General features: G+C 37.4%; 1 protein-coding gene across 2 annotated transcripts in view; it reads left to right on the top strand.

Annotated features, from left to right (window-relative positions):
* The window catches only part of ZRANB3 (zinc finger RANBP2-type containing 3), a 290,989-nt gene that overhangs the window by 19,676 nt on the left and 244,051 nt on the right, over positions 1-27,262 (top strand). Inside the window, exon 2 of one of the 2 annotated variants that reach the window (XM_005676192.3) lies at positions 8,298-8,465. In XM_005676192.3, the coding sequence (XP_005676249.3) occupies positions 8,305-8,465 (161 nt within the window). In that variant the 5' untranslated portion in view covers positions 8,298-8,304. Of the gene's footprint in view, positions 1-8,297; positions 8,466-27,262 lie in introns of those variants that run through there. The other variant, XM_018062246.1, reaches the window with a different exon arrangement.

The following is a 27,262-nucleotide window of genomic DNA, read 5'->3' as shown; positions in this document are numbered from 1 at the left end:
AAGTGATGGGACCAGATGCCATGATCTTCGTTTTCTGAATGTTGAGCTTTAAGCCAACTTTTTCACTCTCCTCTTTTACTTTCATCAAGAGGCTTTGTAGTTCCTCTTCACTTTCTGCCATAAGGGTGGTGTCATCTGCCTATCTGAGGTTATTGATACTTCTCCTGGCAATCTTGATTCCAGCTTGTGCTTCTCCCTGTCCAGCGTTTCCCATGATGTACTCTGCATAGGAGTTAAATAAGCAGGGTGACAATATACAGCCTTGAGGTACTCCTTTTCCTATTTGAAACCAGTCTGTTGTTCCATGTCCAGTTCTAACTGTTGCTTCCTGACCTGCATACAGATTTCTCAAGAGGCAGGTCAGGGGTCTGGTATTCCGATTTCTTTCAGAATTTTCCACAGTTTATTGTGATCCCCACAGTCAAAGGCTTTGGCATAGTCAATAAGGCAGAAATAGATGTTTTTCTGGAACTCTCTTGCTTTTCCCATGAGCCAGCAGATGTTGGCAATTTGATCTCTGGTTTCTCTGCGTTTTCTAAAACCAGCTTGAATATCAGGAAGTTCACGGTTCACATATTGCTGAAGCCTGGCTTGGAGAATTTTGAGCATTACTTTACTAGCATGTGAGATGAGTGCAATTGTGCGGTAGTTTGAGCATTCTTTGGCATTGCCTTTCTTTGGGATTGGAATGAAAACTGACCTTTTCCAGTCCTGTGGCCCCTGCTGAGTTTTCCAAATTTGCTGGCATATTGAGTGCAGCACTTTCACAGCATCATCTTTCAGGATTTGAAACAGCTCAACTGGAATTCGGTCACCTCCACTAGCTTTGTTCGGAGTGATGCTTTCTAAGGCCCACTTGACTTCACATTCCAGGATGTCTGGTTCTGGATGAGTGATCACACCATCGTGATTATCTGGGTCGTGAAGATCTTTTTTGTACAGTTCTTCTGTGTATTCTTGCCACCTCTTCTTAATATCTTCTGCTTCTGTTAGGTCCATACCATTTCTGTCCTTTATTGAGCCCATCTTTGCATGAAATGTTCCCTTGATATCTCCGATTTTCTTGAAGAGATCTCTGGTCTTTCCCATTCTGTTCTTTTCCACTATTTCTTTGCATTGATCGCTGAAGAAGGCTTTCTTATCTCTTCTTGTTATTCTTTGGAACTCTGCATTCAGATGCTTATATCTTTCCCTTTCCCCTTTTTTTTCGCCTCTCTTCTTTTCAGAGCTATTTGTAAGGCCTCCCCAGACAGCCATTTTGCTTTTTTGCATTTCTTTTCCTTGGAGATGGTCTTGATCCCTGTCTCCTGTACAATGTCACGAACCTCATTCCATAGTTCATCAGGCACTCTATCTATCAGATCTAGGCCCTTAAATCTATTTCTCACTTCCACTGTATAATCATAAGGGATTTGATTGAGGTCATACCTGAATGATCTGGTGGTTTTCCCTACTTTCTTCAGTTTAAGTCTGAATTTGGTAATAAGGAGTTCTGAGCCACAGTCAGCTCCTGGTCTTGTTTTGCTGACTGTATAGAGCTTCTCTATCTTTGGCTGCAAAGAATATAATCCATCTGATTTCGGTGTTGACCATCGGATGATGTCCATGTGTAGAGTCTTCTCTTGTGTTGTTGGAAGAGGGTGTTTGCTATGACCAGTGCATTTTCTTGGCAAAACTCTATTAGTCTTTGCCTTGCTTCATTCCACATTCCAAGGCCTAATTTGCCTGTTACTCCAGGTGTTTCTTGACTTCCTACTTTTGCATTCCAGTCCCCTATAATGAAAAGGATATCTTTTTTGGGTGTTAGTTCTACAAGGTCTGTAGGTCTTCATATAACCGTTCAACTTCAGCTTCTTCAGCATTACTGGTTGGGGCATAGACTTGGATTACTCTGATACTGAATGGTTTGCTTTGGAAACGAACAGAGATCATTCTGTCGTTTTTGAGATTGCATCCAAGTACTGCATTTCAGACTCTTTTTGTTGACCATGATGGCTACTCCATTTCTTCTGAGGGATTCCTGCCCGCAGTAGTAGATATAATGGTCATCTGAGTTAAATTCACCCATTCCAGTCCATTTTAGTTCACTGATTCCTAGAATGTCGATGTTCACTCTTGCCATCTCCTGTTTGACCACTTCCAATTTGCCTTGATTCATAGACCTGACATTCCAGGTTCCTATGCAATATTGCTCTTTACAGCATCGCACCTTGCTTCTATCACCAGTCACATCCATAGCTGGGTATTGTTTTTGCTGTGGCTCCATCCCTTCATTCTTTCTGGAGTTATTTCTCCACTGATCTCCAGTAGCATGTTGGGCACCTACTGACCTGGGGAGTTTTCCCTACTTTCATCAATTTAAGTCTGAATTTGGCAATAAGGAGTTCATGATCTGAGCCGCAGTCAGCTCCCAGTCTTGTTTTGTTGACTGTATAGGGCTTCTCCATCTTTGGCTGCAAGAATATAATCAATCTGATTTTAGTATAGTGTTCCAGAATTTAAATGAAAAAAAAAAGTGATTTAATGAAGAGGGAATGATTTACTGATATTAAGATGCAGACTTAGAATTCCTTCATGCTCTCTTCCTTTTATTTCCAATTCATTTCCTTTATACCTTTTAAAAAAAATATTTATTTTTATTTGTTTACTGATTTGACTGCGCCAGGTCTAAGTTATGGCATGCAAGATCTAATTCTCTGGCCAGGGTCAAACCTCGGTCCCCTGAATTGGAAGCATGGAGTCGTAGCCACTGAACCAGGAAAGTCCTTTGTATAAACTTATCTGGTTGTTGTCTATTTGTTCTTCAGATCTCAGCCTTGATGTGTATATCTGTTAAGAAGCCTTCCAAAACCCCAGATCTGAACACTGTCGTCCTTATATGTTCCACTAACGTCTGCCTGGTACCTTCCCTGTAGTGTTTCTTGAAAACTGCATGTGTTCTATGTTATCGTATATCCAGAGCCTTCTGCAATATCTGCTCCACATAAACATGCAAGTTTTTTTTGTTGTTTTTGAATACATGAAAAAAATGAAATTCATTAAGTGAGTATTTTTTTAACTGTAATTCTTTACAGAGCAAATATTCTATTTAAAATAGATATTTTCCCTGAGATTTAGCCCTGAGGCAGACATGGAGCATTCTTGTGTTGAAAAGAGAGTAAAGACCCAGCTGTATTACCTCAGCCGCTAGCTGCATGTTCTTGTTTTATCTTTTTGGTCCTCATTATCCCAAACTTTGAGATTAATTGTTACGTGTTAAGCCAGTATGTTTGTTTTTCCAGCTTTTAAAACTGAAGTTTTAATTTTGAAATCTGTAAATTCATAGGTGGTGTGAGAAATCATGCAAAGAAATAATGCAGGTACAATCCTGTGTACGCTTTACCCAGTTTCCTGCAATGGTAGTATCTTGTAAAATTGTAACACGGTATAACCACCAGGATATTGACACAACCAAGGTGGAGAACATTTCCATCTCACGGGGTCCCTCATGTTGCCTTTCTAGAGTCACAATCTGTTCTTTCTTTTCCCCACCTTAACGCTTGGCAACTACTAATCTCGAAAGGCAATGCCAAAGAATGCTCAAACTACTGCATAATTGCACTCATCTCACATGCTAGTAAAGTAATGTAATCTCTCACTAGTAAAGTAATGCTCAAAATTCTCCAAGCCAGGCTTCAGCAGTACATGAACTGTGAACTTCCTGATGTTCAAGCTGGTTTTTAGAAAAGGCAGAGAAACCAGAGATCAAATTGCCAACATCTGCTGGACAATGGAAAAAGCAAGAGAGTTCCAGAAAAACATCTATTTCTGCCTTATTGACTATGCCAAAGCCTTTGACTGTGGGGATCACAATAAACTGTGGAAAATTCTGAAAGAAATCGGAATACCAGACCCCTGACCTGCCTCTTGAGAAATCTGTATGCAGGTCAGGAAGCAACAGTTAGAACTGGACATGGAACAACAGACTGGTTTCAAATAGGAAAAGGAGTACCTCAAGGCTGTATATTGTCACCCTGCTTATTTAACTCCTATGCAGAGTACATCATGAGAAACGCTGGACAGGGAGAAGCACAAGCTGGAATCAAGATTGCCAGGAGAAATATCAATAACCTCAGATATGCAGATGACACCACCCTTATGGCAGAAAGTGAAGAGGAACTACAAAGCCTCTTGATGAAAGTAAAAGAGGAGAGTAAAAAGTTGGCTTAAAGCTCAACATTCAGAAAACGAAGATCATGGCATCCGGTCCCATCACTTCATGGCAAATAGATGGGGCCAACAGTGTCAGACTTTATTTTTTGGGGCTCCACAATCACTGCAGATAGTGACCACAGCCATGAAAATAAAAGACGCTTACTCCTTGGAAGAAAAGTTATGAGCAACCTAGATAGCACATTCAAAAGCAGAGACATTACTTTGCCGACTAAGGTCCATCTAGTCAAGGCTATGGTTTTTCCAATGGTCATGTATGGATGTGAGAGTGAAGAAGGCTGAGCGCCGCAGAATTGATGCTTTTGAACTGTGGTGTTGGAGAAGACTCTTGAGAGTCCCTTGGACTGCAAGGAGATCCAACCAATCCATTCTGAAGGAGATAGTCCCTGGGCTTTCTTTGGAAGGAATGATGCTAAAGCTGAAACTCTAGTACTTTGGCCACTTCATGCAAAGAGTTGACTCATTGGAAAAGACCCTGATGCTGGGAGGGATTGGGGGAGGAGGAGAAGGGGACGACAGAGGATGAGATGGCTGGATGGCATCACTGGCTTGATGGATGTGAGTCTGAGTGAACTCTGGGAGTTGGTGATGGACAGGGAGGCCTGGCGTGCTTCGATTCATGGGGTCGCAAAGGGTCAGACATGACTGAGCAACTGAACTGAACTGATGAACATCTAGTTGTCCCAGCACTCTTTCTTGAAAAGATTATTCATTTTCTCTTGAATTATTTTGATACCCTTGTCAAAAATCAGCTGACTCTAAGTGTTTAATTATGGAGTCTGAAATTCTAATCGATTGATCTGTCATTATGCTAGTACTACAGTGACTTCATAGTAAGTTTTACAACCAAGTAGTGTAAGTACTTCTTTTAGAAAGATAGTATCAATGGGAAAGTGGTTTCTAAAAGTGTTTTCCTTTTGAGTATTAAGTAAAACATTCCTTTTCTATTAATTAGATTATACCACTACATTTTTAAGTTTTTTATGCATTCAGGTACCTATTAGAATTATCAGTTAGCCAGCTCATAATTTTAATTTATTTTTTTCTAAACATTTCTGTACTGTTTCAGAGTTCTTCCATCTTCAAATAAAATAATTATTTTTTCTCTTGTTACTCTATTAGAGCAGTTTTTTATCAAGATTATTTTAGTTTCAATGTTTATTTTTACTAATAACAGTGCCTGATTCAGTCCTCATAAAAGTTGCAATCTGACCTCAACATAGTGGATATTTTTTTTTCTTAGAGTATTTGTTAAATTTTTTTACAATATTAAAAAGCAAAGATAATAGGTAGTAAAATGATTTTTGTATATTTTCCTTAGCTCCTTGCCAGTGTCCATCACTAAAACATGGTATCCCTTGTGCCACTTACCCTGAAAGGTTTCTAAGCCCCTATTCCTTCTGGAAAGTAGACATGACTCTTTCTGCTGGTACTACCCTTATCAGAATAAATTTCACTTAATCCCAATGGTTTTGAATTTTTACTTTCTAGGTTAAAGACTGAAATGTGTATATATGATTAGCAAAATCTATAGGTGTAAGGCAAGTTGGGAGAGCAAGAATCTGTTATTTCCAGCTTTAGTTTTGGAAGGTGATACCTGACTCCCACTCATATATGTAATGTAAGGAAATTTCTGAATATAGCAGGGGTCCCGGATATTGGGTGGTACAAAATATGATATAGGTTTACTATCCCAAGTTGACTCCCAATACATAGCCACCCTTGTTCTCTCCCTAGAGTTCCAGATTGATGTATTTTCAAGTCTGTCTGACATATCCACTTCATATCTTGTGATCATTTCTAACTGTATATATTCCTAAAAGATCTGTTGATTTTTTTTCTTCCCAATCCATTTGTTCGTTAGCCTTTAAGTAACTTGTGCAGCCTCTCAGTAAACTGCATAACTCCATCACACTGAACGTACACCTTGATTTCCCATTTCCCTCATTTTCCCCATGTACTCCATCAGGAAGTCCTAGTAGCTTTACCTCTTGAGAGATTTCCTAAATCTCTATAGTTCCATTGTTAAGACGATTTTTGCCATGTGCTTTGCAGCATGATAAAGAGTTTCATGCTTTCCCCCTCTTTGAGCCATTTTTCTATTCTTTATTCAGAGTTTTGTTATTATTGCTGACAAGGTACTGGGGATGCTGACTCAGTGTTGCTTCTGAGAACAGGTCTGAGTTATAAATCACCTCTAAATTCAGTCACCATTGAGGCAGTATGGGCTTTGTGGACTGGCCAAGTCCTATAAGAACATTTCTCACTGCCTTTCTGTTGACAGCTTTATCCTCATCTGGTAGTTTTTGAACTATAAGCCAGATTGTGTTCCTTCCCTGCTTAAAACTTTCCAGTGATTGCTATCCAATACAACTTTTAGTGAAGAATAAGTGTTCAGTGTATGTGAACCATTCAATATGATAGCCACTAGCCATATGTGGCTGTTGAGAAGTGAAACATGGTGAATGGAGCTGAAGAATTTAATTTTTTATTTTAATTACATTTAAATAGCTATATCTGCCTAATAGTGTATTTGGCAACACATCTCCATTGACTCACCTTCATTCTTAAAGTGGAATCCAAAGTCTTTATGACAGCCTTCTGTGATTTGACATTTGCTTATCTCAATAGCTTCATCTCATGTCGTTCTGTCCCTTGGTTTAACCTCATTGGCCTGCTTTCTGTTTCTAGAAATCACTAAACCCTTTCTCAAATTAGGGTTGTTTCACTTATTCTGTTCACCTGGAGTGCTCTTCTATCACCTTTGAATCTGACTGGTTCTTTCACATCCTTTAGACTGTAGAGCAAGCATCACCTGAGAGTGGACTTTCCCGGTCAGCTTGCCTAAAGTAGCTATTACCCTCTTAAGGTCCTTCATAATACTTGTACTATATACTGTAATTAATCTCCTTGTTTATTTGTTTATTTTCAGTCTACCCCTCAAGAATGTAAGCTCTGGGGGGGGGGTGTGATCTTTGCTTCTCTAGATTATGGCATGTTGTACCTATTTGTTAATAATATATATTTGTCAAATTCTTGATATTCTTAAACATTATACACAGAGATTAATTACTTTTTTAGGGGAGTGGGAGGCTAAAGTTTATAAGTCTGTAAGTAATTGATAATTAAAGCAAATTTGTTTTTTAAAATGAAATGAGGTTATAAATAGATGAAAGTTGCAATCTAAATACAAAGTGCCATATTAAAGAAGCTTTATAGTTCAGTGATTTAATAGGATTTTTTTCCTTGCAGAGTTCTTAAGAATTTGAAGATATATGAAATTTTTATTTTAGAAAATTAAAACTATATCTGTGGAAACCCCTGGTGAGAAAGGTGCTAATCAGGCTGTGTTTATACTGTGGATTCAAGTGGTTGAAGAATTCGTTTTAATATTTTAAAATCAATCTCATTTAATAATATTGAGTTAATTTAATAATTATACATTTGGAGTTAGTGTCTTTGTATCTTATCAGTTTTAAAGTGCAATTTAGAAATTCCCTGGGGGTCCAGTGGTTATGACTCTCCACTTTGACCGCTAAGAGCCCAAGTTCCATCCCATCAGGGAACCAAGATGCCACAAGCCACATGGTAGGCTCAAATAAACAAATAAATAAATGATAAAATTTAATTTGACTTCATTCTTAGAAAATCTGATATAATGTGAAGATGAATATCTATAAAAGGATCAACTATAAAAGGAATTTCATCTTTCTGTAACAAATTCATTCCTATTTTAAAAATGATATATTTCATTATATATTTCTAGTTGATCTATAACTTTTCAGTAATACATTTATTGCTTATAACAGGGGTTATTGTTACATTATGGCTCAACTATTAATAGAAGTACAAATGAAATAGAAAATGCTGGTCCCTAGACAGTGCAACAAGTAATTGCTTTTGGATTCAGTGCTTTGAATTTTCTTAATTGCTTATTCTGAGAACATGATTTAACCAGTTTATATCTGGTATAACAAGACTACTAATAAGTACTTTAATATTATTATTTATCTTTAATTTGCTAATACACTTAGTAATATCTACTTCCTTCACCGCTTCCCTTGTGATTTTTGTTTTGTGTTTAGGATCATCATGTCCAGAGGTCATAGCATAAAAAAGTCTCTTACACCTCAAATTTCTTATTCGACAAGTGAATCTTACGAACAGCTGGATTTTTTGCCTGACAAACTAAGAGCAAAGCTGCTTCCTTTCCAGAAAGATGGCATCACTTTTGCCCTGAGAAGAGATGGCAGGTAAATACTTTTTTCAAGACATGGTAAAATGATAAATCTGTCAAGTGTGTGTGTGTGTATAATTTTTTCATTGTTGTTCAGTAGCAAAGAGTCCGATGTGACTGAGTGACTGAACAACAATGAAAAAAATTTTTTGTGTATACGTAGTCTTCCCATTGATTTGATTTTTTTTTTTTTTTTCTGGATCATGAAATAATAGCTAGATCCTGAATAAGTAGAAACAAAAGCTTTAGGGGACATTTTTGGGTTAACTGGGAAAACTTCAACTGGACTGTATTAGAGTGATGTTATCAAATTATAGATACAGTGATGGTATTATAGTTGAACAGAATAATGTTTTTGTTCCTGGGAAATGCATGATAAAGAATTTGGGGATAAAGAATCCTGCTATCTAAAGCCTATTTTCTACATTTTCCCAAAAGGGAAAGGCGTGTATTTGTTTAGAGAAACTTTGAGGGGGTCAGCCAAAATATTAACACTGTGAACGTTTGAGTGGTATTATAGTGTGTTCCTCATATTATTCTTTTTGGCTTTTACATGAGAATTTTCCAAAAACAGAAATTGATGTTTTTTCATGCCTTAATAAATCATCTTTTATCTGTATCTGATTTTATTTTTCTCTTTGTGTTTGGAGTACTACAGTTGTACTATAATTTATTCTATATGATTTGCTTTTTATGTATCCTGGTTAGTATTATACATTTTTAATGTGGGATTTGTGTCACGTTGATTCTGGGAAATTTTCAGTCTTCAAATATCGATTCTCACTCATTCTCTTCAGTATCTTCTTCTGCTACTCCAGTTAGACTTATACTTGACCTTTTCTCTCTATCCTATGCTTCCATTAATGTCTCATTATCTGTGTTACATTATGGTTGTTTTTAAAAATCTCTCATATATATGATTGAACTATTCTAATCTATTTACTCACATATTCAGTTTTTAAAGACCTTTTAAAATGATGAATAAAGTATATGGAAAAGCATGTGCAGATCATAAACATACAACTTGAAGATAGTCACAAAGTAGAACATTACCCGCATCCCAGAAACCTTCCTTTTGCCCTCTCGCAATCCCTATTGGCTCCCTCCTTTCCAAATGTAATCACCATCCTGACTTATTATGCCACACATTACTTTTACATGTTCAACTGTATTGTTGTAATCACCCAATGGACATAGTTTGGGTAAACTCCAGGAATTGGCTATGGACGGGGAGGCATGGAGCGCTGCAGTCAGTGACACAGTCGGACATAACTGAGCAATTGAACTGAACTGGATTGAATCGTCCATTTGTACTCTTTTGTGTCTGACTTTTCTCATTCACCATCACTGCAAGATCCTTCAGTATTGTTGCATGTAGTTGTAATCGGTTCATTCCCACTGCTGTATAAAATTCCATTGGGTAAATATACCATAATTTATTTATTCATTGTACTGTTGATGAGCACTTGGGTTCTTTCTAGTTTGAGGCTTTGAAAGATAACAGTGCTGTGAACATTCTTAGACTATTGGTAAAAATATATACACATTTTTATTGTACATATATTAGGAAGAGGAATCATTGGGTTATAAATATTCATATATTCCACTAAGAAGATGCCACCTGTGTTAATCTGTCAGTACTATCAAAATGAAGTATTGACTGGGGGCTGGACAATGGTTAAACAACTGAAGCTTAACAGTTTCAGGACTCGCAGTTCCTGAGTCTAGAATTCCAAAATCAAGATGCTGGCAGAGTTGATTGCTTCTCAGAACTGTGAGAGGAGGATCTGCTCCAGGTCTCTCTTCTCGGCTTTGTGTTGGATATTTTCTGCCAATGTCTTTTCACATCATCTTCCTTCTATTTGTGTCAAAAATTTCCCATCTTATAAAGATATCAGTCATAACTGGATTCAGGCCCACCTTAATGACCGGATTACATAGGCAGTGACTCTGTTTCCAAATCAGTTCACATTTTGGGGGACTGGGTGCTAAGACTTCAACATATGAATTTTGGGGTTACAGTTCAACCCATAACTTGACCATACATTTTTCAAAGTGGTTTTACTGATTTATACTTGTGTCCCCAGTGTGAAAGAGTTCCATTTGTACCACCAATACCTCGTTTTGCTTAGCTGTAATTTCATTTTAGGTATTCTTGTAGGAATATAGTGATATCCACTGAATTTTCATGTACACTTTTCTGATAGTAAACGAAGCGTGACAGCTTTTCATAATGCTTATTAGCCGTTCGGATATCCTATTCTGTTAAGTGCTTGTTCGTGTCTTATCCATTTTTCTCCTGGGTTATCTGCCTGCCTTTTTCTTACCATTTTGTAGAGACTTATCAGATTTATATTCTGGATGAGTCTTTTGTCAGGTATCTGTGTTGCAAATGATTTTTCTCAGGCCATGGCTTGCTTTTACACTCTCTTAATGATGCCTTGATAAGCAGACATTCTCATATTTAATTTCCTGTTAACTATTCTTTACTGGTATTGTGTTTTATGGCTGACGCCTTTTGTGTCCTATTTAAGAAATCTTTGTCTACTACAAGGTTGTGAAGATACTTTCCTGTGTTTTCGTCTAAAAACTTCTTTGTCTTACGTTTTTACATTTAGAATGACAGTCTCCTTGGTTTTTTGTTGGTTTGTTTGGCTGCTTGACTTGCAGGAACTTAGTTCCTGGACCAGGGATTGAAGCCAGGCCCTGGGTAATGAAAGCTCGGAGTCCCAATCGCTGGACTGCCAGGGAATTCCCTGCAGTCTACTTGGAATTGATTTTCATGTGTGGTGTAAGGCAGTGGCCCCAACCTTTTTTGGCACCAGGGACCAGTGTCATGGAGGACAGTTTTTCCACAGAACGTGTTGGTAGGGGGAGGGAATGGTTTTGGGATGATTCAAGAGCCCTGCATTTGTTGTGCACTTTGTTTCTATTATTAGTACATCAACTCCACATCAGATCATATAGCCATTAAATCCCAGAGGTTGGGGACCCTAGCTGTAAGGTAGAGGTGATGGTGGATTAATAGGTTATTTATTTATTTAATTTTTATATATGAACATAAAATTGCACCATCAGAATCTATTAAAAAGACCAGCTCTTCCCCACCGCACTAGAGTGTCACATTTGTTATAAATCAAGTAATTCTATGTGTATCTCTCTATTATAAGTGCTGTTGAATAGAACTTTCTGCCATGATGGAAATGTTAGTATATGTACTGTTCAATTTAATAGCTGGCTGCTGAGATATTGAAATGTGGCAAGTGCTCAAAAGGACTGAATTTTTTATTTTAACTAATTTTAATTTATTTAAATAGCTACATATGTTTAGTGGCTACCATATGGGACCGTGTAGGTGTAGATTCTTTTTTCTGTTTGAACGATTGCCAATCTTCGTGACAGTACCATACTTCTTAATTACTATAACTTTATAATAGATATTTTAGTATAAGTTTTCAACCCTGTTCTTTTTTCAGAATTGCTTTTTCTGTTGTTGACTTTCTGCATTGCCCTTAAATTCTACAACTCATTATTCAGTTTTCACAAAAAAGTTGCTAGGATTATGAATAGGATTGTTTTGCATATATAGGTCAGTTTGTAGAGAATTGATATCTTTACAATAGAGAGTATTTTAATCCATGAATGTGGATTATTCTTCCATCTCTTTAGTTGTTCTACTTTTACTTTCACCTCAATTATTATATCATCTTCCCCTTGTTTAATTTCTGTTTCAATAAAGTATTTTGAGTTCTTTTGTTCGTTGTTGTGTTATTGTTTTTTGGCTACACCATGCACGGCTTCTGGGATTTTAGTTTCCAGGTGAGGGGTCAAACTTCATGACAGTGAGAGTATGGAGTCCTAACCACTGGGCTGTCAGGAAATTCCCTTGATAAAATTTTGTAGTTTTAGTATATAATTTTTCACATATATCATTAAATTTATTCCTAGATATTTATATCTTTGGTGCTACTATAAATTATCTCTTCCCCCTAGGTGTTTAATATTTTTGGTGCTGTTATAAGTTGTCTTTTCTCCTCCCCTTGCTGTTTTTTCTTTGCTCAGCTCTCCAAAATTTGACTATGATGTTCCTAAGTGTGGTTTTCTTTGCATTTATGCTTCTTAATCTGTGGACTGATGTCATTCATTAGCTCTGCATAATTCTCAGTTGTTATCTCTTCAACTACTATTTTTGCTCCTTCTTAATACTCCTTGAAAGTGAAAAGTGAAAGTGAAGTCACTCAGTTGTGTCTGACTCTTTGCGACCCCATGGACTGCAGCCTACCAGGGTCCTCTGTCCGTGGGATTTTCCAGGCAAGAGTACTGGAGTGGGTTGCCATTGCCTTCTCCATGCCTCCAGTTATATCCATTGGACCTTTTCTCAGTGTCTCACATACCTCTTATTGCATTTTTTTGTATTTTCTTACTTTAAATTTCTCTGCTTCAGTTGGATATTTTTGTTTAGCCATAGTTTTGTTAACTTTTGTTATGTTTCACTGTTAAGTTAATCTATTGATTTCTCTTAAGGAAGAGACATCACTGAAAGTACCGGCAACCAAAACCCATGCACTATGTCTAAAACAAGGAAGCTGAAATTATTACTTGCTAAGCAAGGAAGACTTAGACTTCTTAGACTTCTTGTGCTTCTTAGACTGGCTCTCCGCCGGGAGCCAGCGTGAGGAATTCCACCCGGGACAAGGTCATGCAGCAGAGCTCTGATGGCAAGGCTAATCAGACCTCAGGTTTTCCCCCTGGAATTTCCTGAGCATCCACCCCCCAAAAATAAGAATCTGCCTGCTTTTCCACTCTTCTGATATTCTCTGGAAAAAGTCAATTCGGGGCTTTAGTCTTCTGCATTTGAAAGAGTGTTTCAATCCCAAAACCCCTCTGATGGCTTTCTAGCCTGCCTGCAGGGCTCTTACAGCTGCGCATGTGTTTGAGGCCTCCTGACCGCAGGAGGCACAGGAAGCTTAAAACATCCTAGGAATGTAGGGGCTTCTGAGGAGTCAAAATCATTAGAATAGGACTGATTAAAGGTTTCATTTGTTGAGCCAATACATGCTGCCAAATTTTCATATTCTTTATTTTTAGATATAGTTGGTATATAGAAAAACAAGAAGTAGACCTGGTATTAGCAACATTAGATCTTTGAGTTAAGTACCTTCTTTATTATAACCCATTGCACCTTTGTTCTATAGAGATGTAACTTTAGTGCTTTAAGGAGATGCAGATTAAAGAAAAACACTTCAGGGGAAACGAGATTAACATTCATTAAGAAAGAGAGCCAAAAAAGTGTTAGCAAGCCTCCTGGCCAGAAGATATGTAAATCACCTGAAACCTTTTGTATACAAAAAGGATATACTGAAAGGGTCAGGACTGCTGCCCCTGCGTGACTCTGTATCTTCCATTATGTAAAATTTAGGGTATATAAACACCTTTTAAATAATAAAGTTGGAGGGGGTTTTTGCACAAGCCTGGCCTCCCCCGTGTGTATTCTTTCTCTTGCTCCCTCCCTCTCCTTTTCAGGCTGATCCCTTGGAACGTGGAGGCTCACTGTGTCTACTTACTTGTCCCGGCTTCTAAGATCTGTAAGAGAGAGAGCCCAAGGCGGGGCACTTTCTGATATTCAAATGGGTGCCGGTGGCCTAACGCAGACGGTGCAAGCTCCTTGTCTCGAACTTAATTGGTTTTCCACGTAACCCAGGTTAATCAGCCTCTTCTCTCCACTTAATTTTTCCTACTACACTATTTCTTCCTAATCTGATTTTATGTTAATAAATAAATAAGTCTTTCCTCACTGACTCCGTCTACTGTTCGAATTCCCTGGATCCACCGGGGCTGGACGCTGGCAGCTCTCTAAACAAAGTGAAAAGTTGGTATTGTATCTGGTTTGGGGGAAGTCTTTAAGCATTTAAAAAGCAGGATTATTTAAGAACTTGCTGAATTTCAGAGTATAGTTTATAGAGATTAGCTGACTAATGTCAAAGAATAGTCAGTCCTTTCCTTTCTTGAAATTGAAGAATAGGAGCATTTTGTTTTCTGTTCCTAATGTCAGATAGTATATCCAATTTCTGTCTGCCTGGTATGTTGTTGGTATCCCTTTTCTTGCCATGTTTTAATTCCATCTATTATTTCTGTAAATATCTAGAACAGACTTACATTATCTGAAGTCCTTTGGAGGCTCATTTTGCCTTTCGTTGTTATTGTTGTTCGTGATAGCTTATTTCCCAGTTGTATTTGCTAATTAAAATTTTTTTAAAAAATAATCAAGTAATCTTAATTTCTGGGAATTTTAAGAAACCTAAATAGTGGGTAAATTCTTTTAGAGAGAATTGACAAAATTAAATATTTGGTCTAGCATTTTCCAGGTCACATAGGCAGTATCTAATTCATTTTTAGGTAGGTTGATGATTATAAGTTTTGATCATTGATTTTCTCCCCATGCCAAGCCTTTCATCTCCTTAGTGGCTTTTAAAATTATTTAGGTATAATTAAATTTTTAAAATGCACAGGTTTAAAATATACAGTTCAGTGGATTCTGCTGTATGTATATATATCTGTGTTTTCAGACATGTCAGTCAGCATATAAAATACTTCCATTTTCCAGAATAGGTTGCTTTTTAGTCAACATCTTCCCCCTAAGTTAGGCAACGAGTGATCTGATTTCTGTCACCAGAATGTACTTTTTTATAGTTTGTTGATGCTGTCATAATATTTTTAACTTTTTATTTTGAAGTAATTTTAATTTATAGAAAAGTTATTCTGAAAAGTATAGAAATAACGTTCATATACCTTTTACCTAGTTTAATTATAAACCTTTTACACTCAAGTTTTACTTTTTTAGTTCTCTCTCCCTTTCCCTTTCTCTCTACATACATGGGGTTTTTTTTTTTTTTTTCTGAATCACTTGAAAGTAGGTTGCATATATCATGATCCTTTAACCTGGAATGTTTCAGTGTAGTATGTATTTTTTAAGAGCACAGATATTCTCTAACATAGCCACAGTACATTTATCAAATTCAGGAAATTTAACTTCTATGTAATTCTTTAATCTGAGTGGGGAAGTATGCATGCATGTGTGCGTGCTTAGTCATTCAGTCATGTCTAACTCTTTGCAACCCTTTGGACTGTAGCCCTCCAGGCTCCTCTGTCCATTGGATTTTTCAGGCAAGAATAGTGGAGTGATTTGCCATACCCTCCTTCGGGGGATCTTCCTGACCCAGTGATTGAACCTGTATTTCTTGTGTCCACTGCATTGCAGGCAGATTTTTTTTTTTTTTTTTGATCTTTTATTTATTTTTTTTAAACAGAAGTATTTTTTTTTTAACTTTACAATATTGTATTGGTTTTGCCATACATCAGCATGAATCCGCCACGGGTGTACACGTGTTCCCCATCCTGAACGCCCCTCCCCCCTCCCTCCCCGTACCATCCCTCTGGGTCATCCCAGTGCACCAGCAGGCAGATTCTTTACCTGCTGAGCCATTTGGGGAAGCCCTTAATCTACACGTCAGTTGTCACTGGTTCTAGTAATATCCTTACAGCATTTTTTTTCTTTTAGCGCAAGATCCAGGCCCAGATCAATTTTTGCATTTAGTGATATCTCTTTCCTTTAATGTAGGACATTTCCACAGCCTTTCATGACACTAGTGGTTTTTTTTAAGAATATGTGTGCTAAGTTGCTTCAGTCGTGTCTGACTCTGTGACAGTGTGGACTGTGGCCTGCCAGACTCCTCTGTCCATGGGATTCTCCAGGCAAGAATACTGGAGTCGGTTGCCATCCCCTCCTCCAGGGGATCTTCCTGACCCACGGATCGAACCGGCGTCTGTTACATCTCCTGCATTGACAGGTGGATTCTTTACTACTAGTGCTACCCAGGAAGCCCCTTTTAAGAATATAGGGCTGTTTATTTTATAGACTGTCTCAATTTGTTTTAATGTTTTCTCATGACAGGATTTAGATTAGTCCTGTCTGGATTAGTATGTGAGATCAAGGTCCTGTCCTTGTCAGGATATTGCTTTTGTAGATAAACTGTATCTGTCAACCCCTCACTGGTAGTATTAATTTTGATTGCTAGTCAAAGTATTGTAGTTTCCCTATATATAGTTATTATTTTTCCCTGTCTCAGTTGTTGCCTATTTAGCAAACAGCTAACAAGAAATGTTTAGACATACAAATATATTTCTTATTCATTTTTTTCCTCTTGGATTTAGCATCCATAGATAGTTATTGCTCAAAATAATTTTTGCCATGTAGTTGTTAAAATGTTGATTTATCGACTGGCATTCGGCACTAAGGAAGAGCCCTCCCTCTGCCCAACAATTTCTTTCTCTCTGTCTCTGCTCTATTCATCCCTCCTCAAAATGAGACCATGGAATACTATATACATTGAATGGGTTCTAATCCCTTTTGGTACCATAGCTTGCATTTCTCTCTTTTGGAACTTGTTTTGAGTGGAATACAGTTTATATGTATCTGATTTCTCTTGTTCAACATGTTTTTGAGTTTCAAATACATTCTTTTGATCTATGAGTATTAGGCATTTATTAACTTAATGACGGACATTTGTGTTGCTTCTAATTTAGGAGTCTTACAATACAGATGGTATTAACATTCCTACAAGTCCTTTTTTGGACATGCTTTCAATTCTCTTGTTTGATTTTAGGGTAGGTGTCTGTTTAACTTTCTAAGAAAACTGCCAAACTGCCCAACTTTTTTCCCAACCCATCAGCAATATATGAGAGTTCTCTATGCTTGAAGTCTTTGCTAACATCTGATGTTGTCAGCTTATATCATTTTAGCTACTCACAATTAATAGATCTTCAAGAAGAAGCTCATTGTATTTTAATTTGTGTCTTCCTAATGGCTAATGATGTTGAATCTTTCTCTGCTTATTTGCTGTCTCTCTACATGAGATAGATATATCTTATACTGATGCTTTACCTGTGTTTTATTTTTATCACTGATTTGAAGGAGTTCTTTTTGTATTCTGCATAAATGACCTTTGTCAGATATGTGAGTTATGAATATTTTCTCCTAGTCTGTACCTTGCCTTTTATTTTACTTTTTGGCTGTGCTACACAGCATGTGAAATCTTAGTTCCCCAACCAGGAATCAAAGCCACGCCCCCTGCAGTGGAAGTGTGGAGTCTTAACCACTGGAACTCCAGGGAAGTCCTCTACCCATGCCTTTTAATATTCTTCAGAAAATCCCTTGATAAATATAAATTTTTAATTTTGATAAAATCCAATTTATCCAGTTCTTATAGTATAGTAGTTTTTTAAAATTAATTTTTATTGGAATATAGTTGATTTATAGTGTTGTGTTTCTGCTGTACAGCAAAGTGATTCAGTTATGTGTGTGTGTGTGTGTGTTTGTGAGTTGCTTGATTGTGTCTGACTCTTTGCAACCTCATGGATTGTAGCCCACCAAGTTCCTCTGTCCATGGAATTTTTCAGGCAAGATGACTGGAGTGTGTAGCCATTCCCTTCTCTAGGGGTTCACAACCCATGGATCAAACCCAGTTTTCTTCATTGCAGGCAGATTCTTTACCATCTGAGCCACAATAGGAGACCGTATCTGTGGGGCAAGAAAAGGCTTACTGCTGACAACATAAAAAGCACTACAATAAATCTACCTATAGCATATGGTACTCTACTCAATACCCTGTAATGACCACCTATATGGGAAAAGCATCTAAAAAGAGTGGATATATATATTGCATATTAAAAAAGTAGATTTCCCTGTGCTAGACAATAGGTTTATTGTAGTGCTTTTTATGTTGTCAGCAATATCTTTTCTTACCCCAAGATCACAGATATGGTCTCCTGTGTTTTGTATTGAAAGCTTTATAGTTTTTGCTTTTGTGTTTTGATATATTTTTCACCTCTAATTTTTTTATATGGAGTGAGATGAGAGTTCTAGGTTCAGATTTCTTTCACTCTGATATCCAGTTATTCAGCACCATTTGTAGAAAAGTCTCTATATATTCTTTTCCATAAATTACCTTTGTGCCCTTGTGGCAAAGCTATTGACCTAACAGGTATAAATCTACTTACTTCCCAATTGGTTTCCTTTTGCATGTAACTCTCTATTGTCACCCCTTTCCCATTTTCACTTACGTTGTAGCTTTCTTAGGCTCACATTTTGTTTAGGATCCTCACTTCCACTGTTCACTTTGTATATATCTATTGCTTTGCTTGACTATTAAGTCTCCAGGTTCCCTGTTGGTGGTGTCTGCAGGCTCCTTCAATGTGGTCTATAGCCTTATCACTAACTTGTTACTCTGAGATTGACTTTCTCTCTTGTTTCTGGTCATTGTAAAGTTTTTTTACTTTTCTTCAGGCCAGCTCTACATTTTATAATAAAATATAGTATTTTATCTAATTATTATTTTTCAGTTCAGTCGCTCAGTTGTGTTCAGCTCTTTGCCATCCCATGGACTGCAGCATGCCAGGCTTCCCTGTCCATCACCAACTCGCAGAGCTTGCTCACACTCATGTCCATTGAGTTGGTAATGCCATCCAACCATCTCATTCTCTGTCGTCTGCTTCTCCTCCTGCCTTCAGTCTTTTCCAGCATTAGGGTCTTTTCCAGTGGGCCAGTTCTTCACATCAGGTGGCCAAAGTCTGGAGTTTCAGCTTCAGCATCAGTCCTTCAAATGAATATTCAGGACTGATTTCCTTTAGGATGGACTGGTTGGATCTCTTTGCAGTCCAAGGGACTCTCAAGAGCTTTCTCCAATACCACAATTCAAAAGTGTCAATTCTTCTGCACTCAGCTTTCTTTATAGTCCAACTTTCACATCCACACATGACTACTGGAAAAACCATAGCTTTGACTAGATGGACCTTTGTCGACAAAGTAATGTCTCTGCTTTTTAATATGCTATCTAGGTTGGTTATGGGTTTTCTTTCAAGGAACAAGCACCTTTTAATTTCATGGCTTCAGTCACCATCTGCAGTGATTTTGGAGCCCAAAAAATAGTCTCACTGTTTCCATTGTTTCCCCATCTATTTTCTATGAAGTGATAGGACTGGATGCCATCTTAGTTTTCTGAATGTTGAGTTTTAAGCCAGCTTTTTCACTCGCCTCTTTCACATTCATCAAGAGGCTCTTTAGTTCTTCTTCACTTTCTGCCATAAGGGTGGTGTCATCTGCATATCTGAGATTATTGATATTTCTCCCGGCAATCTTGATTGCAGCTTGTGCTTCTTCCAGCCTGGGATTTCTCATGATGTACACTGCATTACTATTTTTAGGTGTTTGAAAAGGAAAGGGTTTTTAGAATATCTAAACCACCATAGTACTAGGAGCATAAATCTTAATCTTACTGTTAAATCCTCATTTGGGATTATACTCTTTATCATTATAAAATACCTGTATTATCAGTTCAGTTCAGTTCAGTCGCGTCTGACTCTTTGCGACCCCATGAATTGCAGCACGCCAGGCCCCCCTGTCCATCACCAACTCATGGAGTTCACTCAGATTCACGTCCATCGAGTCAGTGATGCCCTCCAACCAACTCATCCTCTGTCGTCCCCTTCTCCTCCTGCCCCCAATCCCTCCCAGCATCAGAGTCTTTTCCAATGAGCCAACTCTTCGCATGAGGTGGCCAAAGTACTGGAGTTTCAGCTTTTGCATCATTTCTTCCAAAGAAATCCCAGGGCTGATTTCCTTTAGAATGGATTGGTTGGATCTCCTTGCAGTCCAAGGGACTCTTAAGAGTCTTCTCCAACACCACCTGTCTTATATAAAATTAGTTAATTCTTTCATTTTATACTCTAAATTTGACAATCTTCCTTGGTGGCTCAGATGGTAAAGCATCTGCCTGCAATACGGGAGACACGGGTTCGATCCCTGGGTCGGGAACATCCCCTGGAGAAGGAAATGGCAACCCACTCCAGTACTGTTACCTGGAAAATTCCGTGGATGGAGAAGCCTGGTAGGCTACAGTCCTTGGGGTCGCAAGAGTCGGACACAATTGAGCGACTTCACTTTATACTCTGAATTTAATCCTGTGTAATATCCCAACAACTATTTCTTTAATTTTAATTAAAAATTAAAAAAAAATTATTTTATTGAAGTACAGTTCATTTACAATGTTGTATTAATTTCTGCTATGTGTGCGTGTATGCTAAGTTACTATAGTCATGCTGACTCTTTGCAACCCCATGGATTGTAACTGGCCAGGCTCCTCTGTCCATGGAATTCTCCAGGCAAGTATAGTGGAGTGGGTTACCATTCCCCTCTCCAGGGGATCTTTCCAACCTAGGGATGACACCTGTGTCTCCTGCATTGAAGGTGGATTCCTTACCTCTGAGTACCAGAGAAGCTCTATTTCTTTCGGACCATAGTTTTCTTTCTTTTTTTTTTTTTTAAGCATAGTTTTAACTATCTTTCTATTTTCACCATTTTTTGAGACACTTCTTCAGATGAATTTTTAAGACTTAGATTTCACTTTGTGAATCAGTTGTCTTTTTTTTTTTAAGAATTATTAAGCTTACTTTCATTCATTGACTTTAGAGCTATGTTTGGTCTTAATTCTGTCATCATAATATTTGTTATCGTTTCTGTTCCTAAAAATATGTTACTATACAATCTTTGTGTGAGCTAATAAACATGTGATTAACATTTTCTTCCTGTTTAGAATGAATTTTTAGTAATTCAAAAGGTATAGAGTTTGAATTCACTGGTAATATATATAACTATAGCTTATATTACTTGGATCTCTATTTTATTAGACAACATTTTCTAATTCCCAGTGTAGTGATAGTTGGTGTAGTTCATTTTTCTCCCTTTCTACCTTCTTTCTCAGCATATCATAGTAATTCGTTATTTTTCTTGATGTCACCTTTGTATTTTTAAAAATACTTATAATTTATTCCTACTATATAGTTAGATTATTTTCCTTTCCAACTTTAAATGAGGTTTGCCTTTTTCCTCTCTTACATCTTGATAGGTATGTAATTTCTGTGTTGTTGTTGTTATCTATAGCTGTTACTTTCTCTTCTATAGGCAGATTATTAAAACACTAAGCAGTTTCATTACTTCCCTTCCTTTGTTTCTGTATAGTATTCTTTGGTTGAAGTTAGCTTTTTAAAATTTTTTAGAAGAGCTCATGGGAAACCAGTTTCCTAGATTCTTACATTTTAAAAATGTCTTTACACCGAGTTTATCCTAAATGACAAATTGGCCGGGTAAGGAATTCCTCAGTCTCACTTTCTTTTCTGGCTGATGTTCTAGGCATTCCTTCACTGTTTGCTGTAGATATTCTGAGGGCCGCCTGAGTTTTTTTTCTCCTTAGAGATGATTGATTTTTTTTTGGTCTCACTACCCTTTTGGCCGTCTAGTATTGGAATATGTCGTAGTGTTGATGCTTCTAGGTCTTCTTCCTGGATGTGCTATATTATTTTAATCTCTAGTTTACATTTTTCTTTCATTTCTGGAAAATTTACTTGAATTATATGGAGAACAGTTTTCCAATTCTTTCACTTTTTAAAATTATTTTAAACCACCAGGTACGCTTATGTTTGTTGATTCATCTTGGCTTATCATCTCTATCATTTGTATTTTCTGTCATTTTCTTTCATAACTTATTATTCTCTCTAAAACCTTTTCTGTTCTGTTCATCCCCTTTGAAAATTCTCTTTCAGTCATGCCCTGTGTGTACTTTATTTTTCAGCAGGGCCTGTTTTTTCTTCTGCTTCCATTTGGTCTTCATTTCAGTGGTGTTTATTTTTCTTTGACTTCTCTGCCCTGTCAATTCATCTTTAATTTCTTTTTTTTTTTTTTTTTTGCTATAGCTTTGTCAAGTTTCTGTATCTCTGCTTTATTTGTCTTGTGTCATGGAGGTAATTAAAATTAAACTTTATAGCTAACTCTTAAACTATGATTTTCATCTGCTTCATGGGTAGTTTTTTTCATGTGTGTTTTTCCTTTTGATTTCTATTTTTCTTTCCTTCTTTATATTTGTAATATTGATTTAAAAAAAACTATTCATCATTCAATGAGGAAAATTTTTCTTAAGCCTACTATTTGCAAAAGATCACCTCAGAGAGGCTTATTATTCTAAACTAACGCTGTTATCTTTATGACACTATTTCTTCAAAAATATTATTTTATTTTTATTGACATATGGTTGATTTACAATATTGTGTTTTAGGTACATAGCATAGCATACATGATCTAGTGTACTTGCAGATTGTATTCCATTATAAGTTATTATAAGATAATGAATATAATTCCCTGTGCTGTATAGTATATCCTTGTTGCTTATCTCATTAGTATATTGTAGTTTTTGTCTATTAATCTCATACCCTTAATGTGTCCCTCTCGACCTTTCTCTTTCCTCTTCGGTCACTACAGATTTGTTTTCCACAGACTGGTATTTATGAGTTCATTTTGTATATACAGTACATTCATTTGTTATTTTTTTACATATAAGTAATATTATATAGCATTTGTCTTTCTCTTTCTGGCTTATTTCACTGAGCATAGTATTCTCTAGGTCCATCCACATTGCTGCAAAGGGTAGTATTTCATCCTTCTCTATGGCTGAGTAATACTCCATTATGAGAGTGTGCGTGTGTGTGTGTGTAGTGTATCACACCTTCTGTTTTTTTATTTTCTGGCTGCCCTGGGACTTTCTGCGGCATGTGGACTTCCTGTAGGTGCAGCAAGTGGGGGCTGCTCTTTAGTTACAGTGCACAGGCATCTCACTGAAGTGGCTTTTCTTGTTGTGGGGCACAGGCTTCAGGAGTTGTGACACTTGGGCCCAGTAGTTGTGGCATAGTCTTCTTTGTTGCTTCATGGCACATGGGATCGTCCCAGACAAGGGTTCAAATCCATGTCCCCTGCACTGACAGGTGGATTTTTAACCACTGGACCAACAGGCAAGTTCCATGTATCACATTTTCTTAATCCACCTGTCTACTGATGGGCACTTGAATTGCTTCTATGTCTTTGGCTATTGTAAATATTGCCGCTGTGATCACTGGGGTATATGTATCTTTTCTGTGGAGTTTATGGATCATATGGTAGTTTTATTTTTAGTTTTTCTAAGGCACCTCCATACTGTTTTCCATAGTGACATAATTACGTTCCCACCAACAGTATACAAGGCTTCCCTTTTCTCCAGATTCCACTCCAACATTTGTTTCCTGTAGACTTTTTTATTGTTAATATTTATTAATTTATTTGACTGTGCTGGGTCTTAGTGGTGGCAGACAAGATCTTCCATCTTCTTTGTGATATGTGGCATCTTCAGCTGCAGCCTGCAAGATTGAGTTCCCCGACCAGAGATAAAACCCAGGACTGCTGCACTGGAGTTTGGAGTCTTAGCTGCTGGACCAGCAGAGAAGTCCCCTATTTGTAGACTTTTTGATGATAGTCGTCAAAAAGTGTGTGTGAGGTGTGAGGTGAAGTGTGTGTGAGGTGTGAGGTGAAGACTTCATTTTGGTTTTGATCTCCATTTCTCTAATAATTACTGGTGCTGAACATCTTTTCATGTGCCTGTAAATCATTTGCATGTCTTCTTTGGACAGATGTCTATTCACATTTTCTGCGAACTTTTTGTTTGAATTGTTTGGTATTTGGTATTGGGTTGTATGAGCTGTTTGTATGTTCTGGATATTAACCCCTTGTCATATGCATCATTTGCAAATATTTTATCCCATTTCATAGGTTGTCTTTTCGTTTTGTCAATGGTTTCCTTTGCCATGCAACAGCTTTTAGGTTTAATTAGGTCCTTTTTGCTTTTTTCGCTTTTATTTATTTTGCCTTAGGAGACTGGTCCAAGAAACTGTTTCTATGATTTATGTCAAAGACTGGTTTGCTTGTTTTCTCTTCTAGGAGTTTTATGGTTTCATGTTTATGATGTTACTTTTATATGTAACATTTCTTTTGGTTGTATCACTGGAGCAGAAGAAATCCACATAGCAGGGAAACTAATGATGCAGAGATTCTCATTCTTCTCCTAGCTTCTCTCTATTTCTCCCATTTGGGGTTTCATCATTGAGCCTCGCCTCCTCTGCTTCTCCTTGCAGGCAGACTGGACCCAGGGATATTCTGGCTGCCAGTCTGTCTAGCCTGTTGTGTTGATTTAAAGAAGGGGTTCTTGACCTGGTAATGTAAGTGTTCTCCTCACCTTGTAAATTCATCCTGCTGTTTTATTTCCCTGAGATGTGAAGCCAGAATGTTTTTTCTAGATATACTCCTTTAGATATTGTTGGGCGCTGGTGGTAAAGAACCCACCTGCCAATACAGGAGACGTAAGAGACAAGGGTTCTATCCTTGAGTCAGAAAGATCCCTTGGAGGAGGAAATGGTAACCCACTCCAGTATTCTTGCCTGGAAATACCAGGCTACAGTCCTTGGGGTTGCAAAGAGTCAGACACGACTAAAGAACTTAGCACAGTTATCTTTTCTTTTTGCCTAATGTTCAAATTGATTAATAACCATGTGTTAAATTTTTGAATCTGTGCTCCACTGAACTCAGTGTTGTATACATTGCTTAAGTAATTATTAAGTGATTTGTATACCATGAACAGAGAGAGGAGCCTGGAGGGCTACAGTCCTTGGGGTTGCAAAGAGTCAGAGATGACTAAAGAACTTAGCACAGTTATCTTTGTTTTGCCTAGTGTTCAAACTGATTAATAACCATGTGTTAAATTTTTGAATCAGTGTGCCACTGAACTCAGTGTTATATACATTGCTTAAGTAATTATTAAGTGATTTATATATATATATATGTATTTCTGCCTGGTTAATAATGTATATACATGGTTAAAAATAATTGACAAACACATTTTTAAATTTATTTTAGTTTTGGCTGTACGAAGTCTTTGTTGCCACATGTGGGCTTCCTCTAGCTGTGGCGAGCAGGGCTGCTCTCCAGCAGTGGTACTCGGGGCTTCTCACTGTAGTGGCTTCTCTCATTACAGAGTACAGTCTCTAGGGTGTGTGGGCTTTAGTAGTCCTGGCAGTTGGTCTTGGTCGTTGTGGTACACGGGCTTAGTTGTTTCATAGCACGTGAAATCTTTCCTGACCAGGAATCAAACCTTTGTGCCCTGCTTTGGCAAGTGGATGCTTAACCACTGGACCACCAGGGAAGCCCCACAAAATTATTAATATATGAAATTTTGGACTTCCCTGGTGGTCAGTGGTTAAGATTCCACAATTCCACTGCAGAGGACATGAGTTCAGTGCTAGGTTAGGAATCTGTATTTTGGTCATGTGGCCAAAAAATAAAGAAATTTCTAATATATACTTGAATAGGAAGGTTTGCTATAAATGTCATTTACTTATTCGCATCTGATGAGATGTAAGACGTATGTCACTGAATGAATTATTAGGCTTAGCATTGTACACCATCATTGGTATCTTCATAATTAGTTAATACCCTTTGTATAGATGGTGTTCTGAAATAAACTGTGTTTCATTTCTACTGGAAATTCTGGAGAGCACGTTGTTTTAATTATTTGTCTGCATGGCAGAAGAGAAGACTTTGTGGTATTTAAGGCTTTTACCAAAAGTATCAGAAATGATTTTATAGTCATTTGTACTCTTTAAAAAAAGCATCACTTGACAGTGTAATTTCTTTCACTGTTTTCTTTGCTAAAGTTGAAGAGCTTTTTGTTATATTACCCATTTAGATATACTGCTTTTGTAGTGTTACAGTCCCTTCTTCTTTGGCTGAATATAGATGGAATTTTTGCATCAGTGAACAAAAATATTGAAACACCTGGTGGTTTTACTATAAGAAGCTTCCTTGTTAAATTATTTTAATATTAGGGTATATCACCATGCCTAGCATCTCAATATGGTAAGTAGGTGAAAATTTGAATGAACTTTGAAGAATTGGTATAAAATGCTGAAGAAAAAAGTGACAAAAATTTACCTATTATTTTCATACAACCAGAGTCATCTAATTCATGAGAGTTGAAATTTTGACTTTCTAAATAGTATTAATTTGAGTTGTAGAATAACTTCATTGTTTTGCTCCCTCCCCAAACAATGAGGGCTCTATAACAATATCTATAGAGAAACTTGACTATGTTGAGAAGCATTATTAACCAACACAATAGTGTAAAGCATTTATCCTTTTTTCCTTCTCAAAGGGATCTTCCCGACACAGGGACTGAACCCACACCTCCTTTGTCTCCTACACTGCAGGCAGATTCTTTACCACTGAGCCATCAGGGAAACCCAATTATCTTTCAGTGAAAAATAAATACATTTAAAATAAGCATTATTGTTGCATACATCAACAGGTATACATTTTGCATAAGCAGAAATAAACAAATGAGACTACATTAAAGTAAAAAGCTTTTATACAGCAAAGGAAACAATCAACAAAATGAAAAAGCAACCTACCAACTGGGAATAAATTTTTACAAATCATATATCAGATATGGGGTAGTACCCCCAAAATATCAGGAATTCATTGTTGTTATTCAGTTGCTCAGTCACGTCCGACTCTGCAACACATGGACTGCAGCACAACAGGCTTCCCTATCCTTCACCGTCTCCTGGAGCTTGCTCAAACTCAGGTCCATTTGAGTCAGTGATGCCATCCAGCCATTTCATCCTCTGTCATCCCCTTCTCCTCCTGCCTTCAATCTTTCCCAGCATCAGGGTCTTTTCTAATGAGTCAGCCCTTCGCATGAGGTGGCCAAAGTATTGGAGCTTCAACTTCAGCAACACTCCTTCCAGTGAATATTCAGGATTGATTTCCTTTAGGATTGACTAGTTGGATCTCCTTGCAGCCCAAGGGACTCTCAAGAGTCTTTTCCAACACCACAGTTCAAAAGCATC

Source organism: Capra hircus, chromosome 2 (genome assembly GCF_001704415.2).
Source record: "Capra hircus breed San Clemente chromosome 2, ASM170441v1, whole genome shotgun sequence".
NCBI classification, from domain to species: Eukaryota; Metazoa; Chordata; class Mammalia; order Artiodactyla; family Bovidae; genus Capra; species Capra hircus.
This window is presented reverse-complemented; position numbering and strand designations above follow the sequence as displayed.